The sequence below is a fragment of the Felis catus genome, chromosome C2 (assembly GCF_018350175.1).
Source record: "Felis catus isolate Fca126 chromosome C2, F.catus_Fca126_mat1.0, whole genome shotgun sequence".
Taxonomy (NCBI): domain Eukaryota; kingdom Metazoa; phylum Chordata; class Mammalia; order Carnivora; family Felidae; genus Felis; species Felis catus.
In genome coordinates, this window is record NC_058376.1 from 133,244,095 (window position 1) to 133,269,779 (window position 25,685).

Below are 25,685 nucleotides of genomic sequence, written 5' to 3' on the forward strand. Positions count from 1 at the left end.
TGCTTTGGCTCAGGCTCCTGGCAGGGTAAAGGGTTCTAGACAGCTATTGTGTGCTGGGCTCCAGTTGCTGTGGAAAAGTTGTTTATTTCGCAAGTAGAAAAATCTATACCCAAATTAGATACATGGCTATGTAATTGAGGGTAACGTCCTTTTACTCGCTTACATATTATACCGTGTAGCACTTTGAGTCTTGTGTTCATGCTACCTTGGCAGTTTTTATTGATCAATAAAAGACAAAGATGGCTTTTCATTCTTTCCAGATGCTAGCAAATTAGAAGATAGATCTATTTAAGATTATTTTGTCACTAAGGAGATGGCATGCACATTGTTTTGTTGTTGGTGCCAACTTTAGGGTTTTGAAAATACTCTGGTTTCTAAAAACAGTACCCTAAAGGCTTTGCTGTCATTACTGGTCCTACCGAAGATGACCATTGGAGAAAATGATTTCTGTCTCATTTCTTAGTCTCTCTTATATTCTTGGAAATAAAGAGAAGCGTGTACAGGCAAGCAGGATGGGGAGGGAGGGTACAAAGAGATTAAATCTGTCGTCATTAGGCAGAGCCTCTCGTGTCACAGCTTCTCCTTTTGAGACTTGGAAAGAAGGGGCATTTTAAAGCACTTTGGTGGCCACTGTAGTGATTCCTAGATTGTACTTATTCCTAACAGAATGCTCCCTTGCTGCTAATTTCTTTTGTCAAAAATGAAAACCCACTTACCGTTCTTCATGTAAAAATGGCCTATATATTTAAAATTGTTCAGTTCAGATGTTTTTTCTGAGAAAGGATTTCCCTTCATTTAATCGTTCTTTACTTTCCAGAAAGGAACCTCTTTAGTGAATTAAAATAATTTTCATTTTTTCTTAGATTTCTCAAAGATTAACTCTTAAGATTTAACATCTTTCCGTTGTAAAGCCCCAAATTCAATTCATGTCAAAAAGTACTTAGCTGCCTACCTGCCATGTAAGGTGTCAAGGAGTGAATGCTGAGGGTTTGGTCTTTTAAAAGCACATGATAACTTACTGCTTCTTAGGAGGGTGTTCATTCAGTTGATCTGCATCAGGAACATGTAATGGAGCGAAGCTTTGCTTTTGATATAAATTTCTTTAGTTCTAGACTCTCGTTTTTAGGGAAGAAGGAAGCAGGCACCCTCAGTGCTTTCTCTTCTGTGACGGCTGCAATGACTAAAACACCCTCTCATAATAGAACCTGATGCCAGCAAGCTCTTCCCCATAGTGTGTCATATGACGGCCACCACAGCCCTGTGAAGTGAGTAGGACAGGTGCTGGTACCCATTTAACAGACGTGGTAGCAGAGGCTCAGAAAAATTAAGCAACTTGATGGACTTCATAGACTGTGATTAAGATTCAGTCTTCTGGCTCCTAGATGAGTGCATTTTCTCCAAACTAGAAGTCTCAACCCTGTCAGATCCAACGCCCTCTTTGTAGAACTATCCTGAGATGAAATTCAAAGTTAGTGTTATCAACACATGACAAATTTTGGGGTGGCATAATTCTCTAAGTGTAATGCCAAGGAGAAATAAAAGTGATTCATGGGGTGCCTGGGTGGCTCAGTTGGTTAAGCATCTGACTCTTGATCTCAGCTCAGGTCTTGATCTCAGGGTCGTGAGTTCAAGCCCTGCATTGGGCTCCATGCTGGGTATGAAGCCTACTTAAAGAAAAAGTAGAGTGATTCACAATCAGAGCCTATATGTTTCTTTATATTTTTTTTATTTTGAGAGTGAGAGAGAGAGAGAGAGAGAGCGTGCGAGCGAGCACAAGTGGGGTAGGGCAGAGAGAGAGGGGACGGAGGATCTAAAGTGGGCTCTGTGCTGAGAGCAGAGAGCCCAAGCGGGGCTGGAACTCACAAACCACAAGATCATGACCTGAGCTGAAGTCAGATGCTTAATCACCTGAGCCACCCAGGTGCCCCTGTGTGTTTAAGTGTATGAATGGTTGGGCATACCTTAACTAGAAGAACAAAGTAGGCAGATGGTTATTCCTCAGTGTGGAATCACCATGAGTATACCCTCTACAGATGCAGATTGTAAGATTCTTTATGGTGACAGAAGCATCACACATGCATGTTACCAACTGGGATGTGGTTTTCCAGAACAGTGCACGTATTTGGTAAAGTTCTGGATACAGCAAAGCACAATCCACATGATGGTTACATTCTGGAAAATTCAGACGCCACTAGATACGTGCAAAAAATGCTTTGTGTTTTTTGTAAAATGAGTTAGGATCTAGTCTCAGATTATTACGAACCAGTTTTCACCTACATGTACGTCCCATGGGCCATTCAGAAGTTTCCGCATGGCAGTCCTGGGCATTGGAGATAATGATGTGCTGCTAGATCGGCTCTCTGAGTACAAAAGCCCTCATTTGCAGCATTTGCTGATTTCTGTGCTGCAGATACTCCCTCAATGGCTGATTTCAAACAACCAGTAGAAACTAGTCCATGAAATTCCTCAAAATTTAACCATCAGCTGAACAGAAGCCGGCTCGAGGACATCGCTAACTTCACAAGACATCTAGCACCTTTGGCCCTGCCCTCTGACTGCCAGTTGGGTTTTCTAAACCATGGTGGCGATAAGGAAGTGTCACCACGTGTTTCCATAACACCCCGTCAGGGGCAGGATCACCTCCATGGAGAACCAGTACATTCAGCTCTGATCGTATTTCTGGTCTAAGTGGCCTCACCAAATAGGCGCTCTACCTGGGTGGGGTGGCTGTCTGTGGTGCTCCCCTCCTAGTGTGAATCCTCTGCTGTCTATTCTTACCTCTCCAGGGAAGAGCAGACAGTACTGACCAGCATCTCAGGGCTGGCCTCGAGCCTGTGCAACAGCTCTGGCTGTGCCCTGCTGGTGACCCGGAGGAAGCCCCCCGGTCCCCAGGGTCTTCTCTTATGAGCCCAGGGCAGCCGCAGCATAGTGACACTTGCTCCATCCTGCCTGTGTCAGCTCCATGACTTGGATCAGAAAACAGGAGCGCCGCAGAGAAAAGGGGACTCGTGCTTCAGAGCCGTCCCCTGAGCCCAGTGCCTTTTTCCACAACCCAGCTCTTCACCTAAGAAGTTAACAAATGGCAAAATTACTGACGCGAGTCTTCTTTTGTCCGTACTGGAGTGGCTGTGCAGTGTGGATCACAGAGGCAGAGTAGCAAATGGCCTGTATAATGGACAAGTGGAATCAGTTCACAGGGCCCTGGCACAGTTGAGAGCTGGCTGTGAAAATAGTCCTAAACACTGATAAACATGCAGAAGGTAGACCCCGTCTGTGTTGTTAAGGAAGAGCATTAGATTTAAGACCTGTGCCACAAAGGACTAACGGATCTTTTCTTTCCTGCCCTAGTGTACCCTTGACTCTGAAGTGGCCGTGAGAGTGGGTGGAGAGTTCTTCTTTGACCCTCAGCCTACAGATGCCTCTAGAAACCTGGTGTTGATTGCAGGAGGAGTCGGAATTAACCCTCTGCTGTCCATCCTGCGGCACGCGGCAGACCTCCACAGAGACTGGGCGAACAAAGGAAGCGGCTATGAGGTCGGAACGATAAAGCTCTTCTACAGTGCAAAAAATACCAGCGAGCTCCTGTTTAAGGTAAGGGAGAAACATATGTCTCGTCGCTTGCCGTGAGCAAACTCGTGTCATGGTATTAGTCGTCCATGGAACTTTCTTCTGTTCTGTTTTCTCTGCAACCGTTGTTCCACCAAAAGGCTTGACAAGGCTTTATCATGTTCAGATGGGAATTAACCAACACTTTTTATGCCGGACAGTGAAACAGCTAGTGTTGAGGACGCACCCACTGAAGTGACAGGCCTAGGGCAGGTTTGTGGGCTTGAATCTGGAGGCGGATGAACGGAAAAGTCGCCACATCCCTGAGATTCCGTCGAGTCAGGAGACCTACAAGTGGGTTCGTGTGTTACAGGAGTAGGTGAGAGGCACAGAGTTTGGACCCGCTGGGTAAATGAAACCCCCGTCGGTTGCATCTGTTGAAACTAAGTACGTTTGACAGGAGGAGGCTTTCACTCTGGATTGCTTTGCAGCTGCGGGATGAACAAAAGAACAGAAACAGTTAAAAGACACAACTGTGGTCAGTGAAACTGCTGCTTAATTGCCGATGCTTGAGAAAAAGGAAGAAGAAAAAACTCCCGGAGAGTTAGTAATATGCTTGTTAGCATATTCAGATTTCAATTAAAGCCAAATAGCCCTCTGTACTCTGAATGCTCTGGCCTGCTAGGCTGCAGACAATACCTCTCTAAGTAGAGAGGAAGAGTGGCAGACGTGTGCAGAATGGGAGTCGAGGTTCAGCGGCAGGGGTTGTGCACATCTGTTTTGATTTTTTAAAATTGTAGCGTGACCAAATATGTTTGACATTCCAGCAAAATATCCTCGATTTAGTAAATGAATTTCCTGAGAAGATTGCGTGCAGTTTGCATGTTACCAAACAGACTACACAAATCAGTGCAGAACTGCAGCCATACATCACGGGTGAGTCCCCTGAAGATATTTTGACTATCTCCACGTGGTTGTTTGGAGGACATGCCAGTCGGTCGAGTGTGGATGCTTTACCGTTGGGAGTTGCTGCCTAGGAATGTCACTACCTGGGGAGCTGGGGGGTGACTCATCATGGAAAAGTAAGGACAGATTCAGTGAGATTTACTTACTATATACAGGTTTCTTACTGCCCATGTTAAAAATTTATTTTCCACATTTTTTAAGGGGACCTTTGCGTCATCGCTGTAGTATGCCTACAAAGAATTTATATTCCAGCTTTGACTGAATCGATGCCATTTGCCATTCATGGTCATTTAAACTACTCGTGGTTTCCCCTGCCTGGAAAGATTTTTCACCAGTTTATTTACTTTGCCGAAGTGAGCTCTGAATCTCTACCAAAGATTAGTAAGCTAACTGGCCCTGTCTGAAGAGTGCATTATGACGAGCTTCCCGCTTTGCCTGCCGGAAACCTAGAGATGCACTCTCCGCTTGGGTCTGGCGCCCAGTGCTACCGCCAGGAGCCGTTGTGTGAGGGCCTCAGCACTAGACTCCCTGAGCTGGAGTTCCTGGAAACAGACACAGTTGCTGAGTGGTAGTTAGTCCTTCCTCATTTCGGTACAAGCATGTCTGGCTTATTTGCTGTTGATTCTGTTTTTGTTTTGTTTTTGTTTTTGTTTTTGTTTTTTTTTTTTGGTAGAAGGAAGAATAACGGAGAAGGAGATAAGAGATCATATTTCAAAAGAGACTTTGTTCTATATTTGTGGCCCACCTCCAATGACAGACTTTTTCTCCAAGCAACTGGAAAACAGCCATGTTCCCAAAGAACACATTTGCTTTGAGAAGTGGTGGTAGGGAGCAGGCAAAGGTAGAAGAGAGAAAGCTGTGAAATCTTCTCAGGACAGTAACAGAGACGTGATTTGTGGCACCATGAATTTACCTCTCCTCAGCGGTTTTTTTTTTTGTTTGTTTTCTTTTTTCTTTTTTTTTTCCAAGGCTGAACTAAGTAAGTGACCAGCTGGAGCATCAAAGAAAAACCAGCCGACAGACTTCAATGACACACTTTTTGCCAAGACTTCATTGATTAAATTATTTTTGCTATATTGAGTTTTATTAATAACTGTTTGATTATCTCATGATGCATCTTGAATCGGTCAATATAGATGTTCTTTCCTCTTAGGGAAAAAAGAGACTATCCTTAAACTTAATCATATAAAAATGTTCTGTGTGTAAGATACAGGTTTCCTTATTTGGTAGCAACCTATATATCTTATGTCCAATAAACTTATAATTTAAACACATTCTTATTAATCTTACCTTGAAAATTCTTTATATTTAAGGTCTTAGTTCACCTTACTACAAGCCTGAAGCCTTGTTTCTTCAGACCATCAAAATTGGGGTTGGAAATGGAAAATTATTAGGAAAACTTCTTTAGGGAATTGAATATCTGGCATGTTCGCTTAGTGTTAATGAATGTCCTAAGTATGTATCCTGACTAATTGTTAGTTTCTCCTCAAATTAAATCCTTTTCTGTGCTCTGCGTCTTGGCTGCCTGCCTTAACACTACATGTAGGAGGCGGCTTCTTGTTTGGGACAAAGGCGTCGGTGACTGCTGGATTCCATGTTGAATCTTGCCTTCAATGGCCAGGCTGGCTGGCTGTAAAAATGTGCTGAGGATTGATTAGGGAGTATAGAGCCATTTCCAAATCCTGCTTTTCTGCCTTTTATTTAATTTCTTTGCCAGGGTTGTTCTTGGCACCAATAATAGCTCCACGATACATACTTGTTGAATGACTGAAAGAAAGCAGCTAACACTTAGCTCCTTGCTAAGCCTGGGTTGGGAGGCAGTCCCCAGGACGGACGGAGAGAACGGTGGAGCCTCATCGCAAGGCTGCTCTAATGAAACTGCTAGAAAGCAGACTGCTCTTCGCATCTTCATTTAGATCTTTAAAAGGCCAAAAGAAGTCCATAGGTTGAGGCCAGGCCATTCTTCCTGTGACACACAGTGTTGGGCCCAAGGCTACCAGCTTGGAGAATACTGTGAGGGTAAAAGGGGTCTGGGAAGGAAGGAAGATCAGTTCTGGAGACACAGGAGTTCCAGTTGGAATTCTGTTCCTGAGCTGATGGAACAGCTGATGGGGAAAGACATCTTGCTCTTTGTCATCTCTGTGGCTACAGGCCTCATGGGGAATTTGGGCTTAAACGCATCATTGATTTATGGGGCCTGATGATGGCTGGCATCATTATTGTGGACTCTTCCCTGTTTTGAATTTTGTCAAGTTTTTAAATTTTTTTGTTTTTATTTTCTGAGAGCGAGAGCAGGGAAGGGGCGGAGAGAGAAGGAGAGAGAGAATCCCAACCAGGCTCCACACTGTCAGTGCCGAGTCTGATGCGGGGCCCGAACCCACAAACCACGAGACCGTGACCTGGGCCGAAATCAAGAGCTAGATACTTAACCGACTGAGTCACCCAAGTGCCCTGAATTTTGTCACGTTTTAAGCAAAGATCATCTGTCAGCTATTTCAATCCCACATTCAAGTTCAGCAGGAAGAAAGGGAGGCTGTTGACTTGATGGGAATTTCAAAGTCTGCTCAAGGCAGTGATTATCCCCGCATTTCATAGGTGAGGGGAGGGAATATGAGACACTCTGGCCGCGGTAAGGAGCCCTGACTCCCCAATTGGTCCCCAAGTGCCCAGGCCCACGGGCTGGGCTTTAGGGCTGAGTACTCAAGAGGCACAGGAGCGCGGCGCACTGAGATTCAGGGATGTGGGAGCAGCAGTGGGCTCTTGTGCCGACTGGCAAAGGCAGCTGGCAGGGACGGGGACACAAAGGTATAGAGACAGTGGCCGCCCCAGGCTTTTCTGTGTTGGGAGTGGAGGCGCAGGGCAAGCCTCTTCACAGCACGAGATGTGCGCAGAAGGTGGTGCCTCTGTCCACCCGCCGCCACAGCCTGTCTGCCTGCTATTGTGACAGAGCAAGGGCCACCTGTCCTGCCCACCACCCTGCCAGTCGACGTCACCATCCGTAACCTCTCTAGACAGGCGAGGTCATGACCTCTGCCTGGACCGTAGTCCCTTCCAGCTCTGTCGTTTCTGGTGCTGAGTGCCGGACAGTATTTCTGGTCTGCTGGCCAAGAATGGCCTGTTGCCCTCGTTTGTCAGGCTAGTCAAGATCTCTTTGGTACTCAGACTGAACTAAGCCAGGGGGGCTTGAATTTATAGTGTGGAGGCTGAGAGTGTAGACTGGAGAGAGCCCTGGAGTCCCACTGCTTGCTAGATGGATGACCTTGAGTGAGTCACTCAAGTGTGTCACGCCTCAGTTTGTAACTACACACATGTGTGCACACACTTGCTACTACATGTAAAGTAGAATCCTATGTACCTCCCAGGACTGTCACGGGGATTAAATGTGATAATACGTATAAAGTGCTTGGCAGAGCACTGCTTGAGTGTGTTAGTAATTTGCTACTCCTTATCTTATTCCGAAAGGATTTCAAGAGGCCGGATGGCTTAGGTTTAGTCTACTAACCTTTAACCTACGTGCGGGTAGGGCCCTGTCTCGTTCCACACTATACTTGGCACATAACAGGTGCTTAGTATATATTTCTTCCATGGGTGAAAGGGAGTGCCCAAGCTGATGAGCTGTGTTAAAGGAATTTTTTTTAATGTTTGTTTATTTATTTATTTTGAGAGAGAGAGAAGGGGAGAGAAAGAATCCCAAGCAGGCTCCGTGCTGTCAGCACAGAGCCTGATGTGGGGCTCAGTCCCACAAACCGTGAGATCATGACCTGAGCTGAAATCAAGAGTCAGATGCGGAACCGACTGGGCCCCCGGCCTCCCCTACAGGGATTCTTAAAGATCATTCGAGCCTAATTAGTTTGTGAAAAGATGTTGCTTTTAGTGATATGAGACCCTTCTACAGTCTATACCAGAGAGAGGTGAAGCTGAGAAAGAGGAGAAAGCTGAGAAAGAGGAGTCTTTCTCAAATTTGAAGTGTTGGTATGAGCACCAGCACTTACCAGAAAATGGATCAAATACTTGGTCTTTCCCAAATGGTCTGCTGTCCCTCACCAGTAGGTGTGTGCAGATGGGCATGGAGCTCTGAGATAAAGATGTTCCCTGGAGCCCTGGTTCTCGTCGGTAGCCCCTACTTTGAAAATCGTATTGTAAAAATTATGAAAGACAGAACGGATGCTTGACTCTTGCCCTGTATTTATCAGTTAATCTAATATGAGTTGGTGCCCTAGCAACCTCCAAAACTGGTCACCGGTGAGATTTTTAAAAGTATCAGTATGAACTCATGGCTTTTTGAACGTTTGATTGTATCTATTGTGGCCAGATTTTTGCTGTTCAGCTTGTTTTGGGGTGGCCCCTGCTGTGTTAGTTGTGGGGGTTGCTGATGTTTGCATCTCTGATGGCTCTCGGAGTTGCAAACAGTGCTCTAATAAACGTGAAGGAAGAAAAGGAGATCAGTGTGGCGTCAGGACACTACATGAAGAAAGTGTTTCAAGGAGGACAGACTGGCCAGCTGTGTCATGTTGCCGGTAGGACGGGAAAGGTGAGTTCCCACGAGTGACCGTTGATTTAGCAACTGGAAGGTCCCTGGTGATCTCGACAAGATGGATGTTAAGAAAAAAAACGTGGGGGTGCCTGGGTGATTCAGTCGGTTGAGCGTCAGACTTCGGCTCAGGTCATGATCCCCCGGTTTGTGGGTTCGAGCTCCGCATCAGGCTCTGGGCTGACAGCTCAGAGCCTGGAGCCTGTTTCAGATTCTGTGTCTCCCTCTCTCTGCCCCTTCCCCGCTCATGCTCTGTCTCTCTCTGTCTCTCAAAAATAAATAAACGTTAAAAAAATTTTTTAATAAAAAAGAAAAAAACATGTGAAGAAGGAAAACCTATTGTAGTGGTTTCCTTTCCACAACTGGGAGGAAAGAAATTGTAACGAATGAGGATAGATAATAGTTTCGAAGAGTTTTACTATGAAGGGGAAAAAAAAGATAGGAAAGGCAAGTAGAGTCCATAGAACTCACCCCACCACCACCTTTCGTTTTAAAATTTTGTTTTGTTTTAAAACTTTTTCTTTTGAAATAACTTTAGATTTACAGAAGAGCTGCAAAGGGTACCCGTATACCTTTTACCCAGCTTCCCCAAATACCGTCTTATAGAACCATGGTGTATTTATCAAAGCTAAGAAGTAAGTCAACAACAGTACAGTTAGGTTGGTACAGTGCTATAAACCAAGCCATAGTTAGTTTTGTTTTTTTTATTTTATTTTATTTTATTTTTCAACGTTTATTTATTTTTGGGACAGAGAGAGACAGAGCATGAACGGGGGAGGGGCAGAGAGAGAGGGAGACACAGAAACAGAAACAGGCTCCAGGCTCTGAGCCATCAGCCCAGAGCCCGACGCGGGGCTCGAACTCACGGACCGTGAGATCGTGACCTGGCTGAAGTCGGACGCTTAACCGACTGCGCCACCCAGGCACCCCTAGTTTTGTTTTTTTTTAAGGTGAGAGAAATAACAGCCTGAAAAACTATGAAAGAATCATTCAGTGGGATACCACTTGGGATGGTGAGGTGACGGCTTTTTCTGGAGGGTGAGAAGTTAACTAAGTGATTTATTGAGCACCTAGTATGTGCAGTCACTGTGCTAGAGATTGTAGATAGGAAAATGTAAGGTTATCCTGAGCAAGTTAAGTATTTGGAAAACTGAAAGTAGAAATGCTTTGGAGGGCAAAATGGTTTATTTGCAAGTGTTGCCAATCGAAAGGGAAGCTATAGAAGGTGGCTGGCTGGACAGGTCACTGGAGGCGTGGGTGGAGCTATGGGAAGGGTTTGCCCACACTCTGGGGACCGTGCTCGGGAGAGCTGTTACACAGGACGCAGAGCTGCTGCGGGTGTGTTCACATACGCTGTGTGAGCAGCAATATGTATGCACAAGCCCAGTGATCACCCAGCATCACGCACCTCTGTCGGAGAGGTTTTTTTTTTTCTTTCTTTCTGATTGGAAAACAGCAATTTCCTTCATTCCTGGGTACTGCGGATGATCGTATGCTGATAATTTAACCTGAGCGCTGTTATTTCATTTTATTTTAAATGAAACTCCAAGAATTATACCATTCTCATCTTCGAGAAGTAGTGGGATGTCTTGTCTTTAATATTCTTCTTTCCTAATATGTGCTTCGGCAGCAGGCGTGGTGATGACATACGAAGATACCTTCTGACCCACCATCCACTCAAGGCGTGCATTGAAAAGTATTTGTGTTCAGGAGTCCTGACTTCCTCATTACTAAGCAGCCGTCTCCATCCTGTCTGTTCTGGGTTCTTAACTCCCCCCCATCCCATCCCCACCATCCCCCATCCCTGCCCCTGCCCCTATCCCTGCCCCTACCCCTGCCCCTGCCCCTGCAGGAGCCCATAAACCTGACCTCCATGTCATCTCCATGTCCCAAGATTTTGTCTATTCCTTTGTTCTTTCTTAATTACCTGATGAATATGATTATAAAAAATCAAATAATATGAAAGCATGTGCATCAAAATGCCAACGTTTTCTTCTCTCCCATCCCACTCCCTGGCCTAGCATGAACTTCTATATGAAGAGCTTGCTAGGTATTAGACCTTTTGCAGTGTATTAACCTTGGACACACAGACAGGTACGTGCACTTATGAATTTACTCTTCTTGCCTACTCCCAGCTGTAGATGCATGCCATCGTGTACGTAATTACATCTCTATGATGGACATCTACACTGTTCCCAGTTTGGGCCTATTACAAACAGTACTGCAGGAAACAAGCTTGTTTGTGCAATTCTTGTGCATGTATCCTGTCATTTCTGGATCATTTCTGGATCAAAAATTGGCTGGTACTGCCAAATGGCCCTGTAAAATGCACAATCGATTTATATTCTAATGGAGTATGAAAGTACCCATTTCTCTGACGCTAGGTTGTTTAAGTCTTTAAAGTGTGTTTCCTAGTCACATTAATTAAAAAATTAATTTCCTGATTGCTCCCTAGCATTTTTTTCAAAAATGTTTTAGCCATTTTTTTTAGAATGGTGTGTTCACATTTTATGTCCACTTTGATATCTTATGGATTTGTAACTCTTTATAAAATAGAATGCATGCTAATCTTCTGTCTGTATATGCATTGCAAATATTTTCCCCAATGTATTATTTGTCCCTGAATTGTTTGTTATAACTTACACCAGATTTTTAAGTTTATATATAATCACATATTTTCCCTTGACTTTTATGAATATACTTTCTTCTGATACTTTGGCAGGGCTTTAATCTATTGGAGATTAATTTTTGTGCTTGATGGGGGATAAGGATCTGACTTTTTCATATGGCTCTCCAGTTGCCCATCACCATTTATCAAATATTCCACACTTTCCCCCAGTGGTTTGAAATGCCTTCTTTATCACATATGAAACTCCCACCTACAGATGGATTTTTTTCCCCTAGACACTCCGTTCCATAGGTCTATTTATTTGTTCCTGCTCTGATTCAACACTGTTCTAATTATTATAGCTTCTTAGTATATTCTGTGTTTTCTTTACCTCCTTTTTTTTCCCCCAACCACGAGATTATTTAAACACAAAGGTCTTACATATAGCCATAGAGGTTCATTTTCACAGATAAAGTAATAAAGGAAAAGGGATGGGAAATAGTAACTCTGGAGTTCACCTGAATTCACTGGTGGTCTAGATTTTGACTAGAGTTCTATCATCAAATGAATACTACAGGAGCACTTGGCATTTGACAAGACATTCGTTTTAGCTCATTGAATTAGCCACAGTGTCTGTGTGAAGTAGGCAGGATGATCAGGGTGAAGATGCTGTTCCATTTTACCAGTAAGGGAAATGAGACTGAGTGGTTGGATGGCTTGCCCAAGCTCACATGGCTGACAGTGACAATGCGTGACTTATGAGACTTAGTCCCCTTCCTCTCCACAGACTCGGCCCTGACCTTGTTCCAAAATCCTCCCCACTCATTAACGAGGTAGACTTGCCTCCCATTTTTTTTTTTTTTAAAGAGAGACTCATTTAACCAGAACACTCCATTCCATTTTAGTGAGATTTTTAAAAAAACCAACCAAGCCTGTCTGTCCTTAGGGACTATAGGCACCTAGAGAGAAGAAAGAAAGAATGGAACAAGTTTAGTTGGCTGTGTAGTAGGGTGGAGAGAACAGGGTGCCAGGCATCGAGAGACCTAAGTCATCCCTGTTGTACAGCTTCCTGCACGACTCACTGTGTCCGTGACCTGCTCTCCTGATCTGTCAAGTGGGTAGGACTACACAACCTAGAATCCCTTTTAGCATGATCATTCTGCAATTTTCCTGATGGAAAAAACGGGCCTTAGAGATCGAGTGGAGCGGAGGTTGGCCATTCTGATGAGAGATGACGAAGGAGGGTCTTAACTGTCTTCAAATACTTGATTCATTGTTGCAATTACTGTTGTTTGCATCTCCGGTGTCGACAGAATAAGAAGAAACTGCCTTGGACCGAAGCAAGGGAAAAGTTTGGTTTGATATAGAGGACTTCTGCACTGTGGTACTGATTAAATTCTGGAGTTGGGGCTCAGGAGAAATGGTGGATTCACCATTAATAAGAAAGAAAACTGACAACATTTGCCTGTTGGGGCTTCAGGTGGGCTGGACTGAGACAGCGGCTGGATTGATAGCTCCCTGGCTTCGTGAAAAGAAGAGTTTTCTCAACAGTTAGCAACTTAGGCATTTCGGGATCCAGGCCCTGACAAGCTTGCCGGTTGTCCTTCCTTCTCAGATGATTTTCTTGTTCTCTTTGCTGAAGAATCAACAAGAGAAGAGGTACCCAGGATTCACAAACAGAGGTTCATTACAGGAAGCATTTTAATGCTCAACCTGAGAAGTGAAATCTATTTCTTACCTTCATTAAACCTTCATATTATTTAGAGGCAGCAGAAAATCCAAAGCCATACTGAACTTTATGTCTAGTGAGCGACACGTTTAAATACAGAAGTATTGATTACTAAAGATTGTGTTAGTTACAGCGAGGAAAGCTTGCTTCCTCTTAACGGTCAACCAACGTGGGATCCATGTTTTCAAAACGTCTCTGGATTGAATGAGTCCTTTTACCCCATTTCTAAGACACAGTCCCCACAGTGGACAGCCTTGGCTATAATTGTAGCACTGCCATTAAAAATTGTTTTAGGCTCTGTCCTTCTGACCCAAGACAAATAGGTCCCGTTCTACAACCTATGACTTACCCATGGTTCCTTCCCCACCAGCTGCTTCTGTTTGTCAACAGCTTCCTCCCTCCAGAAATTAAAGACCTATTCTTTGGGTCTTAAGGGAAGTATCCAGACTCATGTTTTAGTGACTTTGTAGAATCATGTTGAGTTAGTCATTCACATCCTGAAAACTAATCCACGAGAGGGTTTCTAGAAAAGTTTTGAACGATGGCAGTATCACTGCAGTATTTGTTATTCCGAGGAAATACTTTTATTTCATTTTATTTTTTTTTAAATATTTATTTTGAGCGAGAATGGGCAGAGGAGGGCAGAGAGTGAGGGAGAGAGAGAGAGAATCCCAAGCAGGTTCCGCCGTGTCAGCGTGGAGCCTGTTGCGGGGCTTGAACACACCAGCTGTGAGATCATGACCTGAGCCAAAATCAAGAGTCAGCTGCTTAACTGAGCCACCCCAGACACCCCTATTCCGAGGAAATACTTTCAATAAGGACAGTCCTCATCGGTTTCTGGTAGGGCTGGTAGCTTCCATACCTCCCTCACCGGTCAGTGCAGAATCCAGTCGATTTTTGCTCCTAAATCACTCAAAGCTGACCCTTCCTCTCGCTCTCCACTGAGGTGCAAACCACCCACACTCCCACCTGCACTAATGCACCAGCCCCCCTCTGCATCCTCTCTGGGCCCCCTGCACACCTTTCTCCAGCAGCCAGAGAGATCTTCTAAACATGCAAATTTGACGTCATCTCCCTGTTTTAAACTGATCAACGGGCCCCCCATGACTCCTACTGCGAGGACGAGAATCCTTACCAGCATTCCCGAGGCTCAGCTGCCTCAGTTACCAGCATTCCCGAGGCTCAGCTGCCTCAGGCCCTGCCCATCCATCTCTGTCTCGAATCTCATGGTTGCTACTCCCCACCCCTACACACACACACTCTCTGCGAACCTGCTTGGATTTCTTTCAGTTACGTGAACATAAGCTGCTTCCTTCAGAGCCTGCTCTCACATTCTTCCTGTTCAGTCTTGCTCCCTCGTTGCTAACGTTTGTATATAGCACTTCCCTTGTGCCAGACGCTCTCTAAGCACTTTGCATATACTCACTTCATTCTCGCGACGGCCTCTACCTCCCTCTTACAGATGAGGCAGCCGGGGCACAGGCGGGTTAAGTGACTTGCCCAAGGCCACCCAGCTGGTAGGCCGCAGAGTCCGGGTTGTAGCGGGGCGGCGGGGCTCCAGTCCGCGCCCTGAGCCGCGAGGCACACTGCCACCCTGTGGACTGCTCACCTGACTGCTTATCCTTCGGCGAAGCCTTCCGTAAGCGGGTGACCTCTCCCTGTCGGTGCCTTCGCGGCATCCCGCCCTTGTCCACGCCACTCCCCACAGCTACGGCTGCCGGTGCGGGAACCTAGCGTGTGTCGCGTAAGCCCCGAGGGAGCCGGGATGGGGGTCGGTCTCGGTCACTGCCCTCTTCCCAGCACCTAGCACTGTGGTGTGGGCCTTAAAACCGCATACGTGGGGGCGCCTTGGGGGCGCGGTGGGTTAAATGTCTGACGTCAGCTCCGGTCACGATCTCTCGGTTATCAAGCTTGGGCCCCGCCTCCCGCTCCCTGCTGTCGGCGCAGAGCCCACTTGGGGTCCTCTGTCCCCCTCTCCCTCTGCCCCTACCCGCCCGCTCATTGTCTCTCTCTCTCTCAAAAATAAGTAAACATGAAAAACAACAACTACCTGTGTGTGCGAATGATCCCTCGTGCAGTAGAAATGCACCCACAGGGGGCGCCTGGGTGGCTCAGTCGGCTGAGCGTCTGACTTTAGCTCAGGTCATGATCTCACAGTTCGTGGGTTCGAGCCCCACATCAGGCTCTCTGCTGACAGCTCAGAGCCTGGAGCCTGCTTCGGATTCTGTGTCTCCCTCTCTCTCTACCCCTCCGCCACTCATGCTCTGTCTCTAAAAAATGAATAAACCCTAAAAAAAAAAAAAAAAAAAAAAAAGAAATGCACCCACAGGTCTGCCACGGCCCGGCCGCCTCGGCAGGGAGATGCCACACCCCACTGTGTCGCAGCGGCTAGGGAAGCGAGCACCTGGCAGGTTCAGAGAGCAGCTCTCGACAACCCGGAGTGAGCTTTCTTAGTCTGGCCACAGAGATGATCTCTATCAACAGGAACCTGTGGTAAACATTGGCTTTGCTTCCTTCCCTGGCAACCGTCACCTCAGAAATCCCAGCCAAAGACTTGTTGGGTCCTGTCCTTAGATCTCACGTCCACGTGCTTCTCTGTTCCAGACCCTGGGGACCAGGTACGGGAAAACCAGACTCTCCCGAGCTCACTTGGGCAGGTCGCGGAGCCGGCAGAGCGCTCCTCACCCGAGGCGCAGCCGGCCCCGCCCACGCAGTCAGCTCCAGCACTTTCGGCGGGACCCTTGGGAGACCCGACCCGCTGGCACGGCTGGGGAGTCGGCGCCGAGCCACGTCGAGGCTGCCGCCTACGGCCCCCGTCCTTTCTCCTGCCGCCTCCCACCAACCCTTTCCTGAGCCTTCATTCCCAGCTGCCGCTCTGGGCCCGCTCGGGGTGGGGGCCCGGAGCCCAGACCGTGCTGCCCCGCGGGGTCTCCCGGGGTCAGCCAGGCCCCGCACGCCCGCAGCGTGTTGCCTGAGTGAGGAGTTTTGGGTGAACGTGAACCTCCTGATAAGCACTGCGCCACCCGAGAGCTCTTCCTGAAACAGGTCTTGTGGCTTAAAACCGGCCATGATTAATATGTTTGGAGAACTTGATAAAATGTGCTTCATAAGAAGTGAATTAGAACGTCTCGTCCTAGTGTTTTCTTGAAGCTGGTCCCATCAAGCACAGCTCAAATGAAGTATGATCAGCTTGGAGATTTGAAAACATTCAGACGAGGACTGGACCGTGCTGACCGTATTGTTACTTACAAACCACTAACAAATACGTGAAGACTTTGAAAAACATTATTAGCGTATTTCTGTCAGGATGGGCTATGCTATGCTTCTGTAACAGATAAAACTTGCATTGTCAGTGGTTTAGCATAGCTCATTTTTTTTAAATGTTTATTTTTGAAGGAGAGGGACACAGCAGGAGTAGGGGAGGGGCAGAAAGAAAGGGAGACACAGAGTCTGAAGCAGGCTGCAGGCTCTTACTGTCAGCACAGAGCCCGTTGTGGGGCTCGAACTTACGGGCTGTGAGATCACGACCTGGGCCAAAGTCGAACGCTCAACTGAGCCACCCAGGCACCCCTAGCATAGCTCATTTTGATGTACTCTCACGTCACGGTCCATCTTGAACTACGCCAAGGGTGTTGGGAGGGCAGAGGTGGCGTGAGGGGCTTTGTAAAGGTCAGGCCCAGAAGTGGCCTGCATCACATCTCATGTCCTGTTGGCCAGAACCCAGTCACATGGCCCGGAGTGCAGAGAGGCTGGAAGTACCAGAGTCTGTGGGCACCGGCTGGGCATTGACAGCTCTTGCCACCTTGTTGCCGGCCGGCATTAGGATTCACGGACAACCACACCAAGCACTTTGCACACGTCGTCTGCATACAAAAATCTAACGGGGTGGGGGTCAGCCCCATTTCACACGTGGGGACACTGGTGCTTGGAGATGTGGAGAAATTACCTGGAGATTACATGTGTAGGTTAGCATCCTAACCAGCTGATTCCAAAGCCCAGCTGGGCTTTTCCACCAAGGGGAGCCCGATGTCGAACAGGCTCACGGCTTCATTAACATGGGTGTCCTTAGGCTCTCCGTGTGTCAATTCTTTGACCTTGTGGCCATGTGCACTTGAGAGCACCACACCTGAATGGCACTCCTCCCCACCCACGACCCTCCCCTGAACCTCTGGAGGTGAAGAAGAGGTCTTGAAAAATACCCTCCTGGACTTCGGCTCAGGTCGTGATCTCACAATTTGTGAGTTCGAGCCCCGCATCGGGCTCTGTGTTGACAGCTCAGAGCCTGGAGCCTGCTTCGGATTCTGTGTCTCCCTGTTTCTCTCCCCCTTCCTCACTCTCTCTCTCTCTTGCACAAATAAACATTAAAAAAAAATTAAAAAAAAAAAAAGAAGAGAAAAATACCCTCCTGGCCTAAGACTCAGAATTTAAGCCACAGCTTCAGAAGAACCTCTCATTTGTTCCTGAGGGGGATTTTTTTTTTCCCCTTCCAAAAACCTCTTTCCACAGGCAAACCAACTGGGCTGAAGAATGAACAAAGAACCCTCCACGGCAGAGTCCCAGTCCTTCCCATGAGGCCAGACTTGGCCTCCCCTTCTCGTGGTGCCTCTGACTCTCTGGAATGTCCCATTGAGCTGGATGGCGGTGGCAGCAAGGCCATCAAAGTCACTTAGGCCCCCACTTAAGTCACCTGATCACCCCCAGAACTCCCCGTTCCTTCCAGACCTGCTGTGACAGATGCAAAGACCGACTGCCATGTGCATAAGCCTCCTACAAGGCTCTGCGGCTTTTTCTGGTCACGAGGCCCCGTCCGGTCCAACGATGGACTTTCACCCTATCGGCAATCATAGGAGAGTAACGTTTCCTTTGGGAATCCCGCTGCTTGAAAGACACATGGAGGATGTCGGGGTGGAGTGTCAGGGTGTTGGTTATTTACTTTTCGTAAAAAGCATTTCATTTCACAAGGAACAAGCTGTGATTCAGCTCACAGCAATCCTGTGGCCAGCGACTCTCACCCTTGGTTGCACCGTGGAATCCACAGCGGGGTTACAAACCCGGGACCCAGGCCACTCCCTGGAGCAGCCACTCCAGTCTCGAGTGGGACCCAGGTATCAAGAATTTTTAAAGCTCCCCCAGTCAGCCAGTATGAGAACTGCCTCAGGTAGACTAATATTTTGCCGGATGTCAGCACGAGCGTGGAAAAGCCGGAAAAGACAAGACATTCAGGAATTACTTGTTAGCCTGGCGCTAGGGTCAAACCCCCTGAGGAATTCAAATTAGCTACAGTCACCTTCAATTGTTTTCCCATAACACATGCAGCCAACGTACATGTCATTTAATTATTGAAAAACGTACCTACTGCTGAGTGATACAGGCATCCACCTGAAGGGGTGCATGCTGGGACCAAACGCCTTCCAAAGTTGTGAGAGATGGGCATTGTTTTTGTCCCAGGCTCTGCGAACTACTGCATTTTTAAAAAGCCGTGACCCTCGAAGATATAAGCCAAGAGATAACTTTTAATATCAATGCTGTATAGATGTTCTTGGGTATAACTGCGGAAAATGTCATTTTTAAACAGTTGCCTTCTCTTTGAACAGAGCCTTCAACCTTTTTAGGGAAGCTCTGGGCCTCGGTGGTGGAAGTTTGTTCAAAAACCAAGAGGAAAACAACTGGGGCACGCGTCCGACTCTTGGTTTCAGCTCAGGTCACAACCTCACGGTTTCGTGGGTTCGAGTCCTGTGTCGGGCTCTGAGCTGGTGGTGCGGAGCCTGCTTAGGATTCCCTCTCTCCCTCTCTCTCTCTGCCCCTCCCCAACTCACGCTGTCTCTGTCTCTGTGAAAATAAACTTTATAAAAAAAGAGGAAAACAACTGTACAATGTGGCTGTACAGGGTTTTCAATTCTGCCCTACAAAATATAGTGTAAATGTGTGTTTCAGCAAACTTGCAAACAGGGAAGAGACTTGCTTCATGAAATAATTTACTTAAAAGTCTGGAAACATGCATAGAAACCGAAGTAGGGCTTTTTGTTTGTTTTAAAAGTTGTTTCCACCACCCCGGCCAATGGGGAGTGGCTGTGCCCTGCCTCACCTGGTGACACCTGAATCCCAATTTCCATCTTCTTTCTACAAATGACAGGAAAGCACAGCATGTTTAGCTGGCTCTGCTGTTTTCTACAGGACCTTCATTTTCTTCTCCAAAATCATCATGCTGCCAGGAGTCAGAAACTTATATAAAGAATGAATGGGGACTGTGGAGTCGAGTCCTTTGGACATGAGGCTAGACAGGCTTTTCACTGTGACACAATATTCCATGCTCACAATGCACTAAACTCATAGATGATTTATTGCTTTAAGTAACTAAACAAGAAAGAGAAGAGAAAGGCTGTTGTTTGGGTCAAGACAATCGGCATTCTCTCTCCACGGTTCACCAGTTGCAACTACTTAAAGCCTTAACAATACTTTCTGGACAATATAAACACGTGATAGCATACATGGAAACAACTTGGCCAATGATACACTGATTAAAATAGCACATAACAAGAGCTCCCAACCAGTCGGGTTGCCCTGAAATGAAAGAAGGAACGTGTGTTCAGATAATGTGCTGAGTACAAATTCTTTAAAAAATTTTTTGGCATTGATACTAATACAGAATACCTTCTTGGAAACTCTGCAAGATCAGGTGTACACACAGAATTACCTCTTCATTTTCAAATTACCAGTATCTATGGGAATACTTCGAGAAAAGCCAGGAGGTGGGGCACCTCCCCTCCCTACTGTCATTTTCCTTGTCAAAGCAGCAGGGCGTGTGGGGCTTAGATGGAGGAGGGCACCTGATGGGCTCCGGGGGTTGTTACATCACCAAAAAGCCGCAGAGAGCAGCAGCGGATGTAAAATGCACCCCCGGCAGGGTGCGGGAATGAACAGTCTTGGTTTGTAGCCAGGGAGGTCCATGGATGGACCTGACTCGAATGTTCCCTGGGGAACCTGGCGGGGGAGGGGGGTGGACACAGGCACTGGATGGGCCACTCCTTCCCATGAGACTGGGAAACAGATGAAGAAATAACCTGACCTCTTGCATTCTAACACTGGGGCATTACGACACATTTCTAATGGATGTGCAGAGACCAAAACTGTCAGGGACCCGGCCCTCAGAGGGCCCGGTGAGCTCACGAGAAGAGGTCAAGCCAAGCCAAAGGGTAACACGTGACGCAGGGGCAAACCAGCCCCCCCACCCAGATGGCGGCACGGTGCCTCCGCTTTGCCAGCGCATCAGGCGTGCAACACCAACCGCTCAGGACTCAGTTGTCCCCCGCTGTCTCGGGCTCTGCGGCCATTTCCTGGGTGCCTCCCTCCCTGGCATCCTCTCTGGGATGGGACTGCTCAGCGCAGCCCCCTTCCGGGGCCCCGCAATGACCCGCAGGACCGTTTTGCACAGCCCCACCCTCCACACAGAGCTTTTCTTCTGTGATCTCCTGGGCAGGGACCTTCAGCTCCTCGGATGCCTCGTCCTCCTGATGCAGGCCCGGCACACAGTTTCCCACGTCTCCGGCTTTGGAAAACTGGTCTTCTAAATTCTTTTCATTTTCTTCTGCTTGTCGCTTGTCTCTGGCGCTGAGTTTGCCTTTGGACTTCCTCATCTGCCTGTTGTGCATGTCTTCTCGGGAGAATCGCCACTGGAACTAGAAAGCAGAGGGGATGGGGATAAATAAATGTTGTCTCTGTGAACCCAGCGCTTCACCCAACCGTCTGCGTGCGCAAGCTCTTGTCTGAGCAAGACACGATTCCCAGCACTCCTGGAGCAGAGCGTTACCAGCAGCAAACTTGAATCATGGTCCACACACATCACGCCCACCATAAGAGCCTGTTTGATGCCCTCCATGCAGTGTATTTCATTTACTTATTTTTAAATGTTTATTTATTTGCTTATTTTTGACAGAGAGAGTCAGAGAGAGCAAGCATGTACACAGGGAGGGGCAGAAAGAGGGAGGCACAGAGAGTCCCAAGCAGGCTGTGTGTGCTGTCAGCACAGAGCCTGATGAGGGGCTTGAACCCATGAACTGTGAGAGCATGACCTGAGCCGAGATCAAGAGTTGGACACTTAACTGACTGAGCCACCCAGGCGCCCCCATGCACTGTATTTTAGTTGTGGATTTCAGGGGACTCTGGGGATGAGGCGGTATGTCTTTCAGCTGGCTCTGGGAGAAGAGGTCCTGAAATCCTATTATTTGGAGAAGCAGAATGGGAGAAGACACAGGGGCCTGCCCCTCCTATGAGCCACGGTGCTGGCTACTTGCTTCCCTTCCGAGCAGGCTGTGGGCTACCAAGCACTGGGCCCACACTCTCACCAGATCTCCCGAATTAGAAGGGCACAGAACATGGGGCTGGCCCTGTGCCGTGTGCCCCACCCTCCTGTCCCAACTCAGAACAACTCCAAAAGGCCATCCCAGTTCCAGGGCTCCCCCAGGGGTTGGCTAATAAAGCCACTGCTGTGACTGCATCGTAGCCCGTCTTTCCCCCTGCCCACTCCTGTGCCCTCCTTTCCCCACAGGTGTTCCCTGGGGCACCCCCCCTAAAAATTACTCCACCCAAATCTATCAAAGGCTGCTTCCTGGGGAGCCTGACCTGCAGCAAAGTATTTCCCCACGGGGCAGGGAAGTCAACAGAGGCTTAGAGAGGACAAGGTCGCACAGTCAGTAATAGAGCTGGACAAGAACGGGTCATGTGGAAGATGTGGCGTGAGACTTCCTGAAGAGTCTCTTCGCCATTCAGCAGCCATTCAGTGGCCCAGCGTTCTCATCTATACAATGGGACAGTAACTCTAACCTAAGTCAACGTCAGGCAACTTGGTTTTCTGTAAAGACAACGTTGGTGATTTTTTCTGGGAAAGGCAGATAATATTCTAGGCTCCGCAGGCCATATGGTCTCTGTTGTAACCATTTGGCTCCACTGCTGTATTGTAAAAGCAGTCATAGCTAATATGTCACGAATGTGCGCGACTGTATTCCAGTAAAACTTTATCTACAAAAACAGGCGGTGGGCCGCATTTGGCCCGGGAGCCAAGCCCCCGTTTGCCAAGCCCTGCCTTAAAGGGTATTGATGTGGATGATTCAATCCGTGTGATGCGTCTTAGCACCACGACAATCCATGTAAATCTTAGCACACACCTGGGATATAATATACCAGATACGCTGCCGTCATGACTGACGCTAGAAGTCAACTCCATCAGGTCAAGGCTGCCAGCGGTCTTATTTATACCTGTATCCCTGGAATACAGCATAGAGTCGGCACTCAAAACCTACTTGTGGGGTGAACGGATGGAAGGACGACAGAGCCCACAAGCCGAGCTACTCCTGTAATTCCAGCGTCAAAACCTCGCTTGGGTGTAGTGAGGAGGTACTGGTGCGTCTAGACATTATTTCTGGTCGCTTTCCAGAGAGAGAAACTAATTTAAGGAAGGAAAGAGGGGAAAATTTCAAAGTCCCGCTGAGCCTGCTGACTACACGAACTGCCCCAGAGGAGCCAGTTTGAGAGCCTGTGCGCTGGGAATAAATCTGGGCAAATGAGCTTGAGCAGACAGGGAAATACGAAGGGTGTGGAAGAGAATACTTGGGTCACTGTGGTTACAAAAGAGGGATGTGTTCTGTGGGCGAACAGCCCAGCAGAGACTGTGGCCTTCTTCCACACCCCAAACATACAGGGTGCTCTCAGTCTTCCTGAGCAAAGATCCCTGTGACCTCTGCCATCCTGAGGGGTACCTATGCCCAGCATGGCCCCCACCTCAGGGAGGGGCAGTCCACTCAGTGGGGCCTGCGTCCCCAGTGCTCACAGAGTCAGATGCCAGAGACCTGTGCATGGTAAACACTTAGGAGGGTGACAGTCACAAAATCTTGAGCAGGTACCAAGCCCGGTTGTGAAAGACACAAAGGACGAGAGAGAAGGCCCCAAAGGAGAGAGAGCTGGGCAGGTGAGGCCAGAGTCAGGACCCCCGAGGGACAGAGTGGTCTCACCAGGAAGAAGAGCATCATGGGACAATCTGGGGCAGGCACAGCTCTGTGACGATGGTACCATAGGGTGAGTTTTAGTTTAAGTTCCCACGATGGTCACTGCCTTCTATTTCAGTGGCACCACATAGTGTCACCTAATAGGGAGTTGAGGGTTAGGCACTCTGTGACTGAGAGAAAAGGTAAAGGAGTTTCACTGCTGACTCCTTGCTAGGCTGGAGGGGGAGCCCAGGAATGCAGCTGCACCATCAGTGGAAAACGATTTCTTAAGGCTTCGCCACGTTGTAAACAACCTAGTGCTTTGCTAGGAGAAACCAAACATGTGCTACAGGAATTTTTTTCTTTTTTTTTGTTTTTAATCTGCCACCTTTGTGCAGTTTCCAGTGGTGGAGCCCTATTTCCTCAAAATATCCGCCTACTCGCGGGGTTCTGAGATTGAACACATCATGGGGGTTCTTGGATTTAAGAGTTTCGACAACACTGGTAAATGTGAGTATTTCATCAAAGTAGAGAAAACAGAAAGAAGTACCTGTTGAGGTTAGGCTTTAACATCCATCCTGTCCTCCTCGGCCCTGCCCGCCCCCCAAGTCCTCAGATGAGTTCACCTATGGTGTTGGATGGGTTTGCCCGGACACTCCTGTTTGGGGGTTTTCTCATATTACACCTGACAGACTGACAGACTTCCCTCTGGGATGGTTTGAGCTTCCTGCACCCAAGCCATAAGCTCCAGCAACGGAGCCCTTGTGCAGGCGGGGTGACGCCTCGGACCCCTGCCCCAGTGGTGCCCACTTGGGCAGAGACTGCCACCCAGACATCTCAAACCTCATACCCACCAGGGCAGGATGCTGACTCTGGACCTGAGGACCACTGCTGCCGCCCCCAACGGCAACCTCCGAGGCTTGTGGGCACGGCACGATCGTGGTTCATAACTGCTGCCTTGTCACGGGCAGCTGCTGCTACGTTTTATTTCCAATCAAAACAGAAGAGCCTTTTTAAAAAAATCAATGTCCCCAAATTATTATCTGCATTTTGCATGTTTAAAAAAAAATTTTTTTTTAACGTTTATTTTTTTGAGACAGAGCATGAACGGAGGAGGGTCAGAGAGAGGGAGACACAGAATCCGAAACAGGCTCCAGGCTCTGAGCTGTCAGCACAGAGCCCGACGCGGGGCTCGAACTCACGGACCATAAGATCATGACCTGAGCCGAAGTTGGCCGCTCAACCGACTGAGCCACCCAGGCGCCCCTGCATTTTGCATGTTTTTAGAAACAGGCCAGGTAAGCCTGCCTGTATACAGTACTTGGAGAGGAAGCCAGCTATCAGGCAAGTCGGAGGAAGCTTCACTTTTGCCAATAAAGTGGTGAGATTACTTCCGGTGAAAGGTTCTAAATGCTAAAACGTCAAAGCATGATAGCATGGTGGCCCAGACCTCCCGTCACATGTCAGTCAGTTCTGGCGCTCACGACTCATCTGTCCTTGGGCAAGTTATTGATCCCTCCAAATCTCAAATTCCTCATCTCTGAAATAGGTGTCTGCCCCGCCTCTCCCCCTCTCCCCCCCCTCCCCCCGCCCCGGGGCTGTGCTGCACCTCGGGGGCCCATCCACGCTGTAGTGGATGCCAAGAGCCCCCTCTGCAGCTGAGCAGTGCACAACCCTGGACGATTCTACCTTCGCCACATTCTAGCCTCGACTCTTGTCTTCTAACGCAAACCCAGCTATTCTCTCAGCGCTGCTCTTGGTAACTAAACAGAACTTCCATGCCTCTTCTGGAAGTCCAGCCACATCTAGTTTCCTGTAGAAGATCACATTTTGTTGATTTGCTATAATCCGCCAGGAGAACACCGGCCGCTTTCGCCGGGAACCAGCCGGGGCTGCTGGCATTGAGCTGGCGAGAACTCTCCCAGCCGTTTTCTGTCCTTCTTGGTCATCACAGGGAAATCTGTCAAGCCAAATGCCTTCTAGGACTACACTGTTTTCTGTGTCCCCAGATGGGCTGTGGTGATGTCACTTGTTCCCCAAGCTCCTGGGGGGGGGGCCTCCACATCTGTCACGGGTGCTGCAGACAAGTCCCGAGGAGGTCCTGACTCAACTCTTCCCTTGTCCTTCTGTCCTTTGTGGGGGCATTCTCATGAAGCGGGGAAGTAGCAGGGGCCAAAACTCAGGGTCTGTATCATCTGAAAGCGAAACGTACCAAGCTGTGAAGGCAGACTGCTGCAGGGTACCTGCGGAGGAAAGTACAAGCACACACCGAGGTGCCTACTGTGTATCTCACGCGGTGGCAAGGTTCCCATTTCCCTGAATTTCCGA

The 25,685-nt window shown here is 48.0% G+C and overlaps 2 protein-coding genes across 14 annotated transcripts in view; one reads left to right on the plus strand and one right to left on the minus strand.

The window, feature by feature from the left end:
• OXNAD1 (oxidoreductase NAD binding domain containing 1) overlaps nucleotides 1–24,423 on the plus strand; it is a 59,161-nt gene extending 34,738 nt beyond the window's left edge. For 9 of the 10 annotated variants that reach the window (XM_003992150.6, XM_019810735.3, XM_006936439.5 and 6 more), the window contains 3 exons: nucleotides 3,349–3,591; nucleotides 4,374–4,482; nucleotides 5,186–5,786. In XM_003992150.6, the coding sequence (XP_003992199.2) occupies nucleotides 3,349–3,591; nucleotides 4,374–4,482; nucleotides 5,186–5,340 (507 nt within the window). In that variant the 3' untranslated portion in view covers nucleotides 5,341–5,786. Of the gene's footprint in view, nucleotides 1–3,348; nucleotides 3,592–4,373; nucleotides 4,483–5,185; nucleotides 5,787–23,755 lie in introns of those variants that run through there. The other variant, XM_045037653.1, reaches the window with a different exon arrangement.
• RFTN1 (raftlin, lipid raft linker 1) overlaps nucleotides 19,703–25,685 on the minus strand; it is a 207,836-nt gene continuing 201,853 nt past the window's right edge. For all 4 annotated transcript variants that reach the window (XM_006936444.5, XM_045037651.1, XM_006936442.4 and 1 more), the window contains one exon: nucleotides 19,703–21,056. In XM_006936444.5, coding sequence (XP_006936506.2) covers nucleotides 20,676–21,056 — 381 coding nt within the window. In that variant the 3' untranslated portion in view covers nucleotides 19,703–20,675. The remainder of the gene's footprint in view (nucleotides 21,057–25,685) is intronic.